This window comes from Clavelina lepadiformis, chromosome 8 (assembly GCF_947623445.1).
Source record: "Clavelina lepadiformis chromosome 8, kaClaLepa1.1, whole genome shotgun sequence".
In the NCBI taxonomy this organism is placed as follows: domain Eukaryota; kingdom Metazoa; phylum Chordata; class Ascidiacea; order Aplousobranchia; family Clavelinidae; genus Clavelina; species Clavelina lepadiformis.
Window position 1 is genome coordinate 1,646,524 of NC_135247.1, and position 16,165 is coordinate 1,662,688.

A 16,165-nucleotide genomic window follows, 5' to 3' on the forward strand; every position below is an offset into this window, starting at 1 on the left:
ATTGCGTATATCAGTGATTCCCAAACTGTGTGCTGCGGATCTTTTCTTCTATGGTAAGTGTGCTGCGAGCATTTTATAATTTTTCTAGTGTGCCGCAAGCTGAAAAAGTTTGGGAACGACTGGCGTATATGCTTATCTGGAAAGTATGGCAGTTTTCGACAAAAAAATTGTTAGTGCCAAGACACAGACTTCAGTGTGATAATGTTTACAATGAAACCTTAATTCTTTGTTTGTTTATTTATTACAAATGGGCATTCAAGCAACCAACTCTGTCAGGTTTGTTTACTATTTATTTTCAGCTTGATTATTGTACGATGAGTTTAACGGCCACTTTAGGCAAAACATTAACCACGCTTGCTCTTGTTCATGAGGTCTGTGGGTTTATATTCAAGGGTGGTTTATAAACAAGGGCAGCTGATGTTATTTTTATCATCTTACAACATAGTCCACACTTCAGAAAATTACTTTAAAAATTATGCAAACATGTCTTTCAATCTGGCTTTACCCATGCTTGATTTGTACTGCCCACCTATCTGCACATCACTGCCAGATAAAGCGTGGTGAAATTTCGGTGAAAAACAAGTTTCTTCAGGTGTTGCTTTATGTATAAAGTAATCATTATCTTGATGCAGCGATTTTCAAGGGCTCCAAGTATTTTTTCGGTTATGTGTGATTGGAACCAGGACAAAAAAAAGATGCTGAATAAACTATACGCAATAAGCCTTGTTGACATTAGGCTAAGTGTATTGCAAAGCACGAAACCAGTGCACAATATGTTGAACAAACGCATAGGCTACAACACAACATGCATTGTGGTAGGCCTACAAATAAAGTTAGTCTAACAAATTAAGAGGTCACAATGCTGCAGTTGTGTGTTAGCCTATCTTAAACCGTTTTTTTTTTTAGTTCGATACTTGCACGTTAGCATTGTCTTTATGGTGCTCTAACACCGATTTGCAACATAAAAATTCCCATTCACCAAAACTAGCCTACTGGCTGACTGACAAAAAACGAAGATTAATTTATTCCAAGAGTACAAAAAAGTTTGGCAGCATGCATAGGCTCGGCCAAAATCTAAATCTGTTGATAAAATCCCTCAGGTTCAGAAGTTCAGTTCTATAAGGCTATAACTAGGTTCCAAAATATAGGTCTGTAGATGAACATAGCCTAAACCAGGTGCAAAAGTCTAGGCTAGCAAACTAGACACGACACGTTGCAAATCCAAATAGTTTAAAAGTCTAACCAAAATTTTGCGGGTAACCGTGCAATTACGATCATAAGCTTCTGCAGATAATTCACCTTTTGCGACCTTGTTGCCACATCCGCCAGCTTTGCACTTACGCCTTTCTTCATCCTACATATAATTATAGGCTTATAGGTTATAGGTTCAAATAGAATATTTCCAGCTTGATTTCAAAACAAAGACTGAAAACCGATCGTTTATTTATACCGACAAGGTTTTCGCAATGTGTTTCGAAAACTTGCATTCACAATGCAATACATGTTTGTCGTCACTGTTTTCAAAACGCACCGTCAATCACGTTTTCTAAATATATTGCATTCACATACGGCTCGATTTTAGCAAAGCTTCGGAATAGCTTACCGTACTGGCTTCACGCGTGTAGCCTATACCTCTGATTTTCATACAGTTACTGACGCTGATGAGGCAATAACCATTCGAACTCTAGCCTAGCAAAGCTTCCACTACATGACTACAACCTACTTATTTACTTCTACAGTACGTGACAGACACAAAGAAAAGAACCATGACGTTTTAACGTAATAAAATCAACACAGCTGGGTAAGTCATTAAGACGGCTGGGAAAAATAATAATCAAACAATACTGTAATGTAGGAATTGAAGAATCTATTATTATCGACTCTCCAGCCGTTTCCGTCCTATTACTTTTATAAAACATCATGATCACAGCGGGCGCCCATTACGTTAATGGTGTCAGGAAATTCCAACTGGAATGATTTCGAAACGCAGATAACCTAAAATTCTAAAAATTATCAACGAGCACAGATTGCAAAATTAATCATTTTATATTTCGTCTTCAGTGTCGGTGATGAAAAATTGTGCTGAAGCAGGTGATTGCAAACATAGTATTAGCAATCCTGATAATAATTTTCACAAATTTGGCGGGCAAATGTGGCAAGGCCTCGTGGGCAAAAACGCGCATTACGGGGTAATATGAAAACGTAAAAAGTAAGCAACGTCAGGGCGGCCACCAAACTTATACATATTTGCAAAAATTGTCTGAAAACGCAAAAATTCTGCTGACACAAGGATATAGGCCTACAATAGGCTTATACCAGTAGGTTATACGGATTATGACGTATAGAGTAGGCCTATAACCCAGCCTAATTTGGACCTTCATCAGTTTAGTACTGAAACTTGCGCATGGTATGATGTTCTAGTCTTTTGTAGAATTGGAATGTAGGCTACTGAGATGCCAATAAAAAGAACATTTATATGAACAAACTTTGTCGAGTGGAATGCAAGTTTAATAATATCAGAATTCCGGCTGAAGAAGATTTCACGACCGATAGATAGGAGACACATTGAACATAACCAGGACGACTAAAGTTATAACCACGTAACCATGAACTATAAGTGTTACTCAACACCAACCGAAGCACTCCAAAAGGCTCCAACGTTTGGTCACAATAACCTACAACATTTGGACTTGGTTATAGGATTATGGAAATTGTGTATGACGACAACAACTGTAACATAACAATAACAGACATCATATTCATATTTTATATTATTTTCAGCGTTGTGATGATTCGAGCAATTTGTCTTGACTTTAAAATCACATTTTGCAATAACTTGAGTCGACTCAAGTCCGCTGTCCGAAATCTTAATTTGTTTGATGCTTTGATGATTACTAAATCCAGTAATTAAACTTGTTAAGTATATTTTTTAATTAAGTCTGCACAGAAACAAAGCAATAGTTAAATTCTATGACGTATTGCTGACATAGCCTGTTCTTCAATTTTTTTCTTAAGTGACAAATTTATTAATGAGTCCGAAATTTCCTTATTACTGAAGTCATGAAATTTACTCTATTCGACACCTTCCAATTAGCTTGAATTGAAGTTTTTGTGTTGCATCGATCTAAACTTATCACTTTTCCGATTGCTCTATAAACTAAACCTTTAATCAATAGCAATCAAGGTAAGCTTTTTGTTGGTAGCTTTTCTGATAATAGGATACACCTCGCCTCCATATTCATTCTTGCAGTGAAACGATTCGATTTTAAACGAATCATAGATGATTGGGTAAAACCAATATTAAATTTGATCAATGAAAGTTATGATTCATGTCAAAACAATCAAAACATATTGATTACCAGCTTTGATACAAGCTTCGAACTTATCTGCATCACTCTAAGAAAATTCAATATTTTACTTCCCTGCTGTTTTCAAAAGGTTAAAATGTTTAAACTTAGCTGCTGAATTTTGAATTTGATTAAACTGTTAAAATTAAAGAACATCAGCTATGGTAACAATGATATAGGCTACGTGCAGAGCTTATTTTATCTTATGTTAACTTAATTTACCTGTTGAATTATCTGACTCTATTGTTGCGTGCGGTTAGAATACTCTAACCTCTTGTCAGCCGAAAGGTTTTAATATTACAACAGAAATAGTTTACAAGAAAAGGTTTTTATTGTAGGTGCTGTACACTTTCTCAATATTACGCATAACCAAGAACATAGTAATACCACTGCTTATAAGATGTCTATTGAGTTACAAACTAGCGTAGACATTTCTCTATCTGGCTTTCTCTGTCACTGTCTGTGTCTGTGTCAGCTCGCTGGTGGAAGTGCGAGCTTATAAAACGTGAAGCGATGGGAGTCAAAATGTGCGACAAGAAAAAAGGCAGCATTTCAGAACATGTGCAGCGAGGAAAAACAATGTGTTGGCAATGGGAGTTATATGTAATTAAAGCTGATACTTAGATAAATTATTATCAGTATAAAGTTAAGAAGCGGGCATTTGCAAAGATTTCTTATCAGCACAGGTGCTGGAAACGACCTGGGAACGTACTAAAGGGAGTGTTCACACGAAGTTATTCAGAGCAAGTTTCCAAATATCAAACCACAGTAGAAGTGTTATCAAAAAACAAGTTCATAAACTTCAATCAATAACTGGAAAACACTTTTCCAAGAAATGATGCAATGGTATTAAAAATGCCACCCAGGCCGCTACATACGGTACATAATGTGGCGAAAAGAACATGCGAAGCTAAACTCAACTCGAAAAAGAAATGAAATGTACCAACAGATATGCTTTATAAAATAACATGCGCACAGAAGCTCTCCCTGTTAATATATAACCGGTACTTGGCTGATTTGCTGAGAGGTTGACATTTTTCTTCTGCTTCTTGGTGCCGTCAAAGTACATTAAACTAATATTTGACTAACTTACGTGAAAGAAGCTTTAGCACTCTGCCTAACATGCTCACACAGGAGTTGAGTGAAGGTCGCACAGCAAAGTATAATAAATCACCTCTAAAATGCCAATAAATAACCACAAGATAAAAATGAAATTGAAACACAAATATTTTCAAAGTAGAGATTTTTCGTATTTTACATTTGCAATTTACAAAGAATACGTTTGTATTTTTATATAATAATCGAAAAGTTGGTCCCTTGCAGACTGCCTCTTTGACAGTACGGGTCGATATTTTGAAACCGTTGTCCAGTGTTCCAATGATTGTCGCTTGGGATAGAGGAGCGTTCAGTTTACAAAAAACGTGAGACTTTTACGGAATATTTCGTTAAAACGCAATTTAAATTGGATGGTAAACCGTGATGATTATTTATTTTGAAAAACTGACTTTTCAAGTCACCAACTTCCTGCTGTGTTACAGATTTTATGATTTTAAATGTATACTTTTGTTCGTTGTCACAGATTCACTGTCAGTGAAAGCCAACCTGAGGTCAATGGATTTAGCTGTTAAGGTCACACGTACAGACACGGATTCTGGTTGGAATCAAAACCCAGTGCTACGCTACATAGTCGATGGTGGTAACTAATTGTGGAAGTTGATACGACCTGACGACTTAATCAACTAAACTGTCTATTTAAGCGAATGTGTATTACAATTAAGAAATATCATTGCGTTTTGACCCTCCTCGTACTATTCGGAATTCTGTTAATTCTTTAATAAACTGAAGCAATGGTAAGATTTTTTGTGTGAATGTACACAAACTGTTTTGAAGTTATGTAGTGTTTTCAGTTATGTAGATTTTTAAGCACCAGGACAGTGTATAGGTAATTGTTGACACATATCCAGGCAAGACAAGACAATTTGCGCACACAATCTCACGACATCCGTTTAGATTTTGTTTAGAAATATAGCCTTTGTTGACGAGCGCTTATTTACCGAGTGTAAAAGGCAATCATAATTGCGCTTTGTCGCTACCAATAAAACTTTGTCTAAAACCTAGATATGTAAACTCCCCAGTCCTCAGTGTCAGCTTTGTAGAGCAAGTGATCACTAGATCGGCTAAATCGCACTGACAAGAGTGGAATCAAATATATAATGAAGTACCAGACTACATGAAATTGCTTTTCAGGTATTCAGGTGTCACGACAAGCCGAAGTTGCAACAGTGTGGGAAGACATTGAAAACAACATTCTTGATCAAAAACTCATATACAGCAGTATCAGTTTTCAATCTGGCTTCTTTCGAAAAATCGAAACTGTCAAAGTTAATCAACAATCTCACAAAATTAGTTTCGATTCCTAAACGAGCAGAAATATTACTTTACATCGCCACACGGATCATACGTAAAAGTAATTATAGCGACAAGCGAACCAAGCTATACAATAGACTGTTTAAATATCTGCTGCCGTCAGCTATTCTTAACAATTCGATTCGACGGTTTGGTCGAGTAAGAGTGAGTGCGTTTAAGGTTTGAAAATAAATCTTGCGACAACGAAACTAGAATATGCGAAGTAACAATTGGTGTGAGATTGTGTAGTGGTGAGTTTTGAAACCGAAAACTAATTTTGCTTTTTACATCACTTCCATGAAAGCTGAGGTTATATAAACCGTGATAATACGCAGTAGAAATCAGAATTTGGTCAGAAGCAAAAGCAATCAGAAACCTGAAGACGAAAAACTTTTCTGAAGTTTGAAGAAATCTACGAAAGATGTTTTGCTCAAAAACTTGCTTCCGACTCATCTTTCTCTTGTTGCTTTGTTGCGTCTTAGTATCATTGTGTGCAGGTGAGACGATTTGCATGAATGATTATATTAAAGACAATGAGTAATGCAGATATTGTAGCTTTTGCGCTTGTCAATGTTATTTCTGATCTCGAGCTGGTAAAAGCGCGGGAAAACTAGTCAAGCGTAACATTTTACACCGAAACGAAATTCCAGTGCTAGTTGTTGTATTATGTGCGATGGGCACTAAATGCTTTATCGTTTATCATAAGTTTTGCGTTTTATCGAGTGTTTGCGCCCAAAGACACTGCAACAAGAACCTTATATGTACGTTACAATATTCCATTGTCAGGGAAATCTCATCACAGACGAAAGGCGATAGCAAAACATATCCGCCGACTATGTAAATCAAGATACAACAAAGTATTACGAGCCATAGTTAAAAGTAAGTTCATATCTGCTGCTTTACGGTCGCCTATAACTTTATTAAATATCCAGTAAACATTTCAAAATAACCTTTATTCAATTCTATGTTTGTCTTCATCGTATCACAGACCATGAGAAATGCCTGAAGGTTTTTTCACAAGGTGGCGCCAAATTTTTCCGGAAAAAGTGTCCCAGGAAAGCTAAACGTGAGTTTAAGAAAATATAATTTAGTTGGTTGGTAATACAGAGTGAACTATGAGCTTCAATCGAAGTACAAACGATCATAAACGCTTTTATATTTTTTCTTCAATCCTAAAGTGGTGCACCTCAAATGCAAGCAAATGGAAAACATTGAAAGCAATGGTAATTCTTCTTTCTAAATCACAAAGTGGCAGAATATGGGCAGAGGAATTGTCAAAGCGGATGTTTTCTAATCTGTTTCTATTTTTTTCCAGTTGTAATAACTTGTATTATTGTTTAATCGGTTGTGTCTTATGCTTTGTCATTGCGCATATGCTGACGTTTAATTCAAAATTTTCTTTGTAAATCGCGAATGTAAAATACGAAAAACCTCTACTTTGAAAATATTTGTGTTTCAATATCATTTTTATCTTGTGGTGACTCATTGGCATTTTAAAGGTGATTTATTATACTTTGCTGTGCGACCTTCACTCAACTCCTGTGTGAGCATGTAAGGCAGAGTGCGAAAGCTTCTTTGAAATAAGTTAGTTAAAATATTAGTTTCGTTTTGCAAAGTATTATTTAAATAAAATTTTTCAGATCCTTGAAAAATAAACTTGAATAGATGTCATTTTTACGTCATTAACACTTTTTATTATATCACTGCAACAAGTATGACGTCAGCATGTAGTTGAAACGCGTCAGTACGCTGGCGGTACGAAGAAGCAGAAGAAAAACGTCAACATCTCAGCAAATCAGCTAAGTACCGGTTATATATTAAAACGAAGACCTTCTGTGCGCAAGTTACTTTACAAAGCATATCTGTTTCAGTTCCTTTTTGACAGTGAAATCAGATTCTAATTTTAACAATTTCAAATTGAAAAAAATTCAATCTTTTAAAGACAGCAGGGAGGAAAAATATTAAATTTTCTTAGAGTGATGCAGATAAGTTCGATCAAGCTTGTATCGAAGGTTGTAATCAAAAGTTAGTGATTGTTTTGACATGAATCATAACTTCCACTGTTAAAATCTAACTTCATTGTTTCATCAATTTTTTTCATTGTAGCTATGCATCAATCTCAGTACCATATCAGTTTCACCATAGCTTTATATCAGAAAGGCTACCAGCAGAATTAAGCAAACTTTGCATTTTATTGATTGGATACTATAGGGTTTGGTTTATAGAGCAATCGGAAAAGTGATAAGTTTAGATCGATGCAACACAAAAACTTAAATTTAAGCTAATTGGAAGGTGTCGAAGAGAGTAAATTTCATGACTTAAGGGGTCACTTCCCAATAAAACGACAAATTTGTGCCGGCAACACAGTGATTGTGACCGTGTCGCACTCAATGCGTCATATTAAAAAAAGTAAAAATTTTCCGGTCCAATGCGCATGTGACGTCGATGTGGAGTATTTCGTCGTTGCTTTGACGACAGCTGGTTCCAGGTCTAGGCTAAGTTGTAAATTTTGTGTGGGTTTGAATTTTTGTTTTTTTGGAGTATTTGTCATAAAATGTTAAGCTAAAAACTTGTTGTAAAGTTTAGGCAATTGTTATAGAAAACTGAGTACATGGATTTTGTCCAAATTAAGACTGTAGACAGACATAACCTAGGTCTTGTTGCAAGCCAAAATTCAGGGTAGGTTTATGATGTAGTTTTGCGTTGGTAGCTTCTTGATTTAATGTACTTTGCATTGAAAAGCCTATCTCTTTGAATTGGGACATGAACCCTTAAGCAAATAACAGAAGTTTACTTTAGTACTTAAAATTTAGTTGAAACTAGCTTATAGTTAATACACTACAGAGACGTAGGCGTAGCTAGGTCTCGAAATCAGCTTGATTTTCATCTAGACTACGCTAGCTTGATTTTCATCTAGACTACGCTAGCTTGATTTTCATCTAGACTACGCTAGGTTGATTTTCATCTAGACTACGCTAGCTTGATTTTCATCTAGACTACGCTAGCTTGATTTTCATCTAGACTACGCTAGCTAGATTTTCATCTAGACTACGCTAGCTTGATTTTCATCTAGACTACGCTAGCTTGATTTTCATCTAGACTACGCTAGCTTGATTTTCATCTAGATTACGCTAGCTTGATTTTCATCTAGACTACGCTAGCTTGATTTTCATCTAGACTACGCTAGCTTGATTTTCATCTAGACTATGCTAGCTTGATTTTCATCTAGACTACCCTAGCTAGATTTTCATCTAGACTACGCTAGCTTGATTTTCATCTAGACTACACTAGCTTGATTTTCATCTAGACTACGCTAGCTTGATTTTCATCTAGACTACGCTAGCTACATTTTCATCTTGTCAGATTTGAAAGTCAGGAGAAGATTCCGGAAACACCGACATGGTGGAATCTATCTAGTGATTCGAGAAAAGTGCGATTTTATCTATTTGCATTGCACATTAAGCACAGTTGTCGTGGCCGAGTGGTTAAGGCGACAGACTCGAAATCAGTTAGGCTATGCCCGCGTAGGTTCGAATCCCGCCGACAACGCCGATATTACTTTTGCAATTTCATATGGATATTCGGAAAAGTGCGATTTTATCTATTTCATCTATGCATTAAGCACAGTTGTCGTGGCCGAGTGGTTAAGGCGACAGACTCGAAATCTGTTGGGCCCTGCCCGCGTAGGTTCGAATCCCGCTGACAACGCCAATATTACTTTTGCAATTTCATATGGATATTCGGAAAAGTGCGATTTTATCTATTTCATCTATGCATTAAGCACAGTTGTCGTGGCCGAGTGGTTAAGGCGACAGACTCGAAATCTGTTGGGCCCTGCCCGCGTAGGTTCAAAGCCCGCCGACAACGCCGATATTACTTTTGCAATTTCATATGGATATTCAGAAATGTACCATTTTAACAATTTCATCTATGCATTAAGCACAGTTGTCGTGGCCGAGTGGTTAAAGTGACAGACTCGAAATATGTTGGGCCCAGCCCGCGTAGGTTCGAATCCTGCCGACAACGCCGATATTACTTTTGCAATTTCATATGGATATTGCATATGCATATTCATATGGATATGAAAGCAGAGGGTGGGTGGAGGGAACTCATGGCGCAGTGGAAAAATCGGAGAACGTCGATCGACAAGCTGCAGGTTCAAACCAGCGAGCCGCAGAGCGACGAGCCAACAACCGTTTGATGACCATTTGTCCGTCTACACCACCAGCTGGCTAGACTCACGTCTACACCACCAGCTGGCTAGACTCACGTCTACACCACCAGCTGGCTAGACTCACGTAAATTCTGAGTATTTAGGAAGCTGCCGGAAGCTGTAAAAAAAGTTGCAAAAGTTGCAAAAACTTGCCCTCCTAATCACCTAATCCTAATCCTAATCACTTACCTTATATAATATATATAGATATCTATATATAGATATAGTCATAAGTAAAACTATAATTTATGAATTTCTTCACGTTTAAGGGGTCACTTCCCAATAAAACGACAAATTTGTGCCGGCAACACAGTGATTGTGACCGTGTCGCACTCAATGCGTCATATTAAAAAAAGTAAAATTTTCCGGTCCAATGCGCATGTGACTTCGATGTGGAGTATTTCGTCGTTGCTTTGACGACAGCTGGTTCCAGGTCTAGGCTAAGTTTTAAATTTTGTGTGGGTTTGAATTTTTGTTTTTTTGGAGTATTTGTCATAAAATGTTAAGCTAAAAACTTGTTGTAAAGTTTAGGCAATTGTTATAGAAAACTGAGTACATGGATTTTGTCCAAATTAAGACTGTAGACAGACATAACCTAGGTCTTGTTGCAAGCCAAAATTCAGGGTAGGTTTATGATGTAGTTTTGCGTTGGTAGCTTCTTGATTTAATGTACTTTGCATTGAAAAGCCTATCTCTTTGAATTGGGACATGAACCCTTAAGCAAATAACAGAAGTTTACTTTAGTACTTAAAATTTAGTTGAAACTAGCTTATAGTTAATACACTACAGAGACGTAGGCGTAGCTAGGTCTCGAAATCAGCTTGATTTTCATCTAGACTACGCTAGCTTGATTTTCATCTAGACTACGCTAGCTTGATTTTCATCTAGACTACGCTAGGTTGATTTTCATCTAGACTACGCTAGCTTGATTTTCATCTAGACTACGCTAGCTTGATTTTCATCTAGACTACGCTAGCTAGATTTTCATCTAGACTACGCTAGCTTGATTTTCATCTAGACTACGCTAGCTTGATTTTCATCTAGACTACGCTAGCTTGATTTTCATCTAGATTACGCTAGCTTGATTTTCATCTAGACTACGCTAGCTTGATTTTCATCTAGACTACGCTAGCTTGATTTTCATCTAGACTATGCTAGCTTGATTTTCATCTAGACTACCCTAGCTAGATTTTCATCTAGACTACGCTAGCTTGATTTTCATCTAGACTACACTAGCTTGATTTTCATCTAGACTACGCTAGCTTGATTTTCATCTAGACTACGCTAGCTACATTTTCATCTTGTCAGATTTGAAAGTCAGGAGAAGATTCCGGAAACACCGACATGGTGGAATCTATCTAGTGATTCGAGAAAAGTGCGATTTTATCTATTTGCATTGCACATTAAGCACAGTTGTCGTGGCCGAGTGGTTAAGGCGACAGACTCGAAATCAGTTAGGCTATGCCCGCGTAGGTTCGAATCCCGCCGACAACGCCGATATTACTTTTGCAATTTCATATGGATATTCGGAAAAGTGCGATTTTATCTATTTCATCTATGCATTAAGCACAGTTGTCGTGGCCGAGTGGTTAAGGCGACAGACTCGAAATCTGTTGGGCCCTGCCCGCGTAGGTTCGAATCCCGCTGACAACGCCAATATTACTTTTGCAATTTCATATGGATATTCGGAAAAGTGCGATTTTATCTATTTCATCTATGCATTAAGCACAGTTGTCGTGGCCGAGTGGTTAAGGCGACAGACTCGAAATCTGTTGGGCCCTGCCCGCGTAGGTTCAAAGCCCGCCGACAACGCCGATATTACTTTTGCAATTTCATATGGATATTCAGAAATGTACCATTTTAACAATTTCATCTATGCATTAAGCACAGTTGTCGTGGCCGAGTGGTTAAAGTGACAGACTCGAAATATGTTGGGCCCAGCCCGCGTAGGTTCGAATCCTGCCGACAACGCCGATATTACTTTTGCAATTTCATATGGATATTGCATATGCATATTCATATGGATATGAAAGCAGAGGGTGGGTGGAGGGAACTCATGGCGCAGTGGAAAAATCGGAGAACGTCGATCGACAAGCTGCAGGTTCAAACCAGCGAGCCGCAGAGCGACGAGCCAACAACCGTTTGATGACCATTTGTCCGTCTACACCACCAGCTGGCTAGACTCACGTCTACACCACCAGCTGGCTAGACTCACGTCTACACCACCAGCTGGCTAGACTCACGTAAATTCTGAGTATTTAGGAAGCTGCCGGAAGCTGTAAAAAAAGTTGCAAAAGTTGCAAAAACTTGCCCTCCTAATCACCTAATCCTAATCCTAATCACTTACCTTATATAATATATATAGATATCTATATATAGATATAGTCATAAGTAAAACTATAATTTATGAATTTCTTCACGTTTAAGGGGTCACTTCCCAATAAAACGACAAATTTGTGCCGGCAACACAGTGATTGTGACCGTGTCGCACTCAATGCGTCATATTAAAAAAAGTAAAATTTTCCGGTCCAATGCGCATGTGACTTCGATGTGGAGTATTTCGTCGTTGCTTTGACGACAGCTGGTTCCAGGTCTAGGCTAAGTTTTAAATTTTGTGTGGGTTTGAATTTTTGTTTTTTTGGAGTATTTGTCATAAAATGTTAAGCTAAAAACTTGTTGTAAAGTTTAGGCAATTGTTATAGAAAACTGAGTACATGGATTTTGTCCAAATTAAGACTGTAGACAGACATAACCTAGGTCTTGTTGCAAGCCAAAATTCAGGGTAGGTTTATGATGTAGTTTTGCGTTGGTAGCTTCTTGATTTAATGTACTTTGCATTGAAAAGCCTATCTCTTTGAATTGGGACATGAACCCTTAAGCAAATAACAGAAGTTTACTTTAGTACTTAAAATTTAGTTGAAACTAGCTTATAGTTAATACACTACAGAGACGTAGGCGTAGCTAGGTCTCGAAATCAGCTTGATTTTCATCTAGACTACGCTAGCTTGATTTTCATCTAGACTACGCTAGCTTGATTTTCATCTAGACTACGCTAGGTTGATTTTCATCTAGACTACGCTAGCTTGATTTTCATCTAGACTACGCTAGCTTGATTTTCATCTAGACTACGCTAGCTAGATTTTCATCTAGACTACGCTAGCTTGATTTTCATCTAGACTACGCTAGCTTGATTTTCATCTAGACTACGCTAGCTTGATTTTCATCTAGATTACGCTAGCTTGATTTTCATCTAGACTACGCTAGCTTGATTTTCATCTAGACTACGCTAGCTTGATTTTCATCTAGACTATGCTAGCTTGATTTTCATCTAGACTACCCTAGCTAGATTTTCATCTAGACTACGCTAGCTTGATTTTCATCTAGACTACACTAGCTTGATTTTCATCTAGACTACGCTAGCTTGATTTTCATCTAGACTACGCTAGCTACATTTTCATCTTGTCAGATTTGAAAGTCAGGAGAAGATTCCGGAAACACCGACATGGTGGAATCTATCTAGTGATTCGAGAAAAGTGCGATTTTATCTATTTGCATTGCACATTAAGCACAGTTGTCGTGGCCGAGTGGTTAAGGCGACAGACTCGAAATCAGTTAGGCTATGCCCGCGTAGGTTCGAATCCCGCCGACAACGCCGATATTACTTTTGCAATTTCATATGGATATTCGGAAAAGTGCGATTTTATCTATTTCATCTATGCATTAAGCACAGTTGTCGTGGCCGAGTGGTTAAGGCGACAGACTCGAAATCTGTTGGGCCCTGCCCGCGTAGGTTCGAATCCCGCTGACAACGCCAATATTACTTTTGCAATTTCATATGGATATTCGGAAAAGTGCGATTTTATCTATTTCATCTATGCATTAAGCACAGTTGTCGTGGCCGAGTGGTTAAGGCGACAGACTCGAAATCTGTTGGGCCCTGCCCGCGTAGGTTCAAAGCCCGCCGACAACGCCGATATTACTTTTGCAATTTCATATGGATATTCAGAAATGTACCATTTTAACAATTTCATCTATGCATTAAGCACAGTTGTCGTGGCCGAGTGGTTAAAGTGACAGACTCGAAATATGTTGGGCCCAGCCCGCGTAGGTTCGAATCCTGCCGACAACGCCGATATTACTTTTGCAATTTCATATGGATATTGCATATGCATATTCATATGGATATGAAAGCAGAGGGTGGGTGGAGGGAACTCATGGCGCAGTGGAAAAATCGGAGAACGTCGATCGACAAGCTGCAGGTTCAAACCAGCGAGCCGCAGAGCGACGAGCCAACAACCGTTTGATGACCATTTGTCCGTCTACACCACCAGCTGGCTAGACTCACGTCTACACCACCAGCTGGCTAGACTCACGTCTACACCACCAGCTGGCTAGACTCACGTAAATTCTGAGTATTTAGGAAGCTGCCGGAAGCTGTAAAAAAAGTTGCAAAAGTTGCAAAAACTTGCCCTCCTAATCACCTAATCCTAATCCTAATCACTTACCTTATATAATATATATAGATATCTATATATAGATATAGTCATAAGTAAAACTATAATTTATGAATTTCTTCACGTTTAAGGGGTCACTTCCCAATAAAACGACAAATTTGTGCCGGCAACACAGTGATTGTGACCGTATCGCACTCAATGCGTCATATTAAAAAAAGTAAAATTTTCCGGTCCAATGCGCATGTGACTTCGATGTGGAGTATTTCGTCGTTGCTTTGACGACAGCTGGTTCCAGGTCTAGGCTAAGTTTTAAATTTTGTGTGGGTTTGAATTTTTGTTTTTTTGGAGTATTTGTCATAAAATGTTAAGCTAAAAACTTGTTGTAAAGTTTAGGCAATTGTTATAGAAAACTGAGTACATGGATTTTGTCCAAATTAAGACTGTAGACAGACATAACCTAGGTCTTGTTGCAAGCCAAAATTCAGGGTAGGTTTATGATGTAGTTTTGCGTTGGTAGCTTCTTGATTTAATGTACTTTGCATTGAAAAGCCTATCTCTTTGAATTGGGACATGAACCCTTAAGCAAATAACAGAAGTTTACTTTAGTACTTAAAATTTAGTTGAAACTAGCTTATAGTTAATACACTACAGAGACGTAGGCGTAGCTAGGTCTCGAAATCAGCTTGATTTTCATCTAGACTACGCTAGCTTGATTTTCATCTAGACTACGCTAGCTTGATTTTCATCTAGACTACGCTAGGTTGATTTTCATCTAGACTACGCTAGCTTGATTTTCATCTAGACTACGCTAGCTTGATTTTCATCTAGACTACGCTAGCTAGATTTTCATCTAGACTACGCTAGCTTGATTTTCATCTAGACTACGCTAGCTTGATTTTCATCTAGACTACGCTAGCTTGATTTTCATCTAGATTACGCTAGCTTGATTTTCATCTAGACTACGCTAGCTTGATTTTCATCTAGACTACGCTAGCTTGATTTTCATCTAGACTATGCTAGCTTGATTTTCATCTAGACTACCCTAGCTAGATTTTCATCTAGACTACGCTAGCTTGATTTTCATCTAGACTACACTAGCTTGATTTTCATCTAGACTACGCTAGCTTGATTTTCATCTAGACTACGCTAGCTACATTTTCATCTTGTCAGATTTGAAAGTCAGGAGAAGATTCCGGAAACACCGACATGGTGGAATCTATCTAGTGATTCGAGAAAAGTGCGATTTTATCTATTTGCATTGCACATTAAGCACAGTTGTCGTGGCCGAGTGGTTAAGGCGACAGACTCGAAATCAGTTAGGCTATGCCCGCGTAGGTTCGAATCCCGCCGACAACGCCGATATTACTTTTGCAATTTCATATGGATATTCGGAAAAGTGCGATTTTATCTATTTCATCTATGCATTAAGCACAGTTGTCGTGGCCGAGTGGTTAAGGCGACAGACTCGAAATCTGTTGGGCCCTGCCCGCGTAGGTTCGAATCCCGCTGACAACGCCAATATTACTTTTGCAATTTCATATGGATATTCGGAAAAGTGCGATTTTATCTATTTCATCTATGCATTAAGCACAGTTGTCGTGGCCGAGTGGTTAAGGCGACAGACTCGAAATCTGTTGGGCCCTGCCCGCGTAGGTTCAAAGCCCGCCGACAACGCCGATATTACTTTTGCAATTTCATATGGATATTCAGAAATGTACCATTTTAACAATTTCATCTATGCATTA

At 38.1% G+C, this 16,165-nt stretch overlaps 1 protein-coding gene across 1 annotated transcript; it reads left to right on the forward strand.

Moving 5' to 3' along the window:
* Window positions 1–6,060: 6,060 nt before the first annotated feature.
* On the forward strand, window positions 6,061–7,451 carry LOC143469332 (uncharacterized). Its single transcript, XM_076966989.1, has 4 exons — window positions 6,061–6,250; window positions 6,540–6,632; window positions 6,742–6,819; window positions 6,932–7,451. Exons 1-4 carry the CDS (start codon window positions 6,175–6,177, stop codon window positions 6,991–6,993), a joined length of 309 nt encoding a protein of 102 aa, XP_076823104.1. The 5' UTR covers window positions 6,061–6,174; the 3' UTR covers window positions 6,994–7,451.
* The last annotated feature ends 8,714 nt before the right edge of the window (window positions 7,452–16,165 follow it).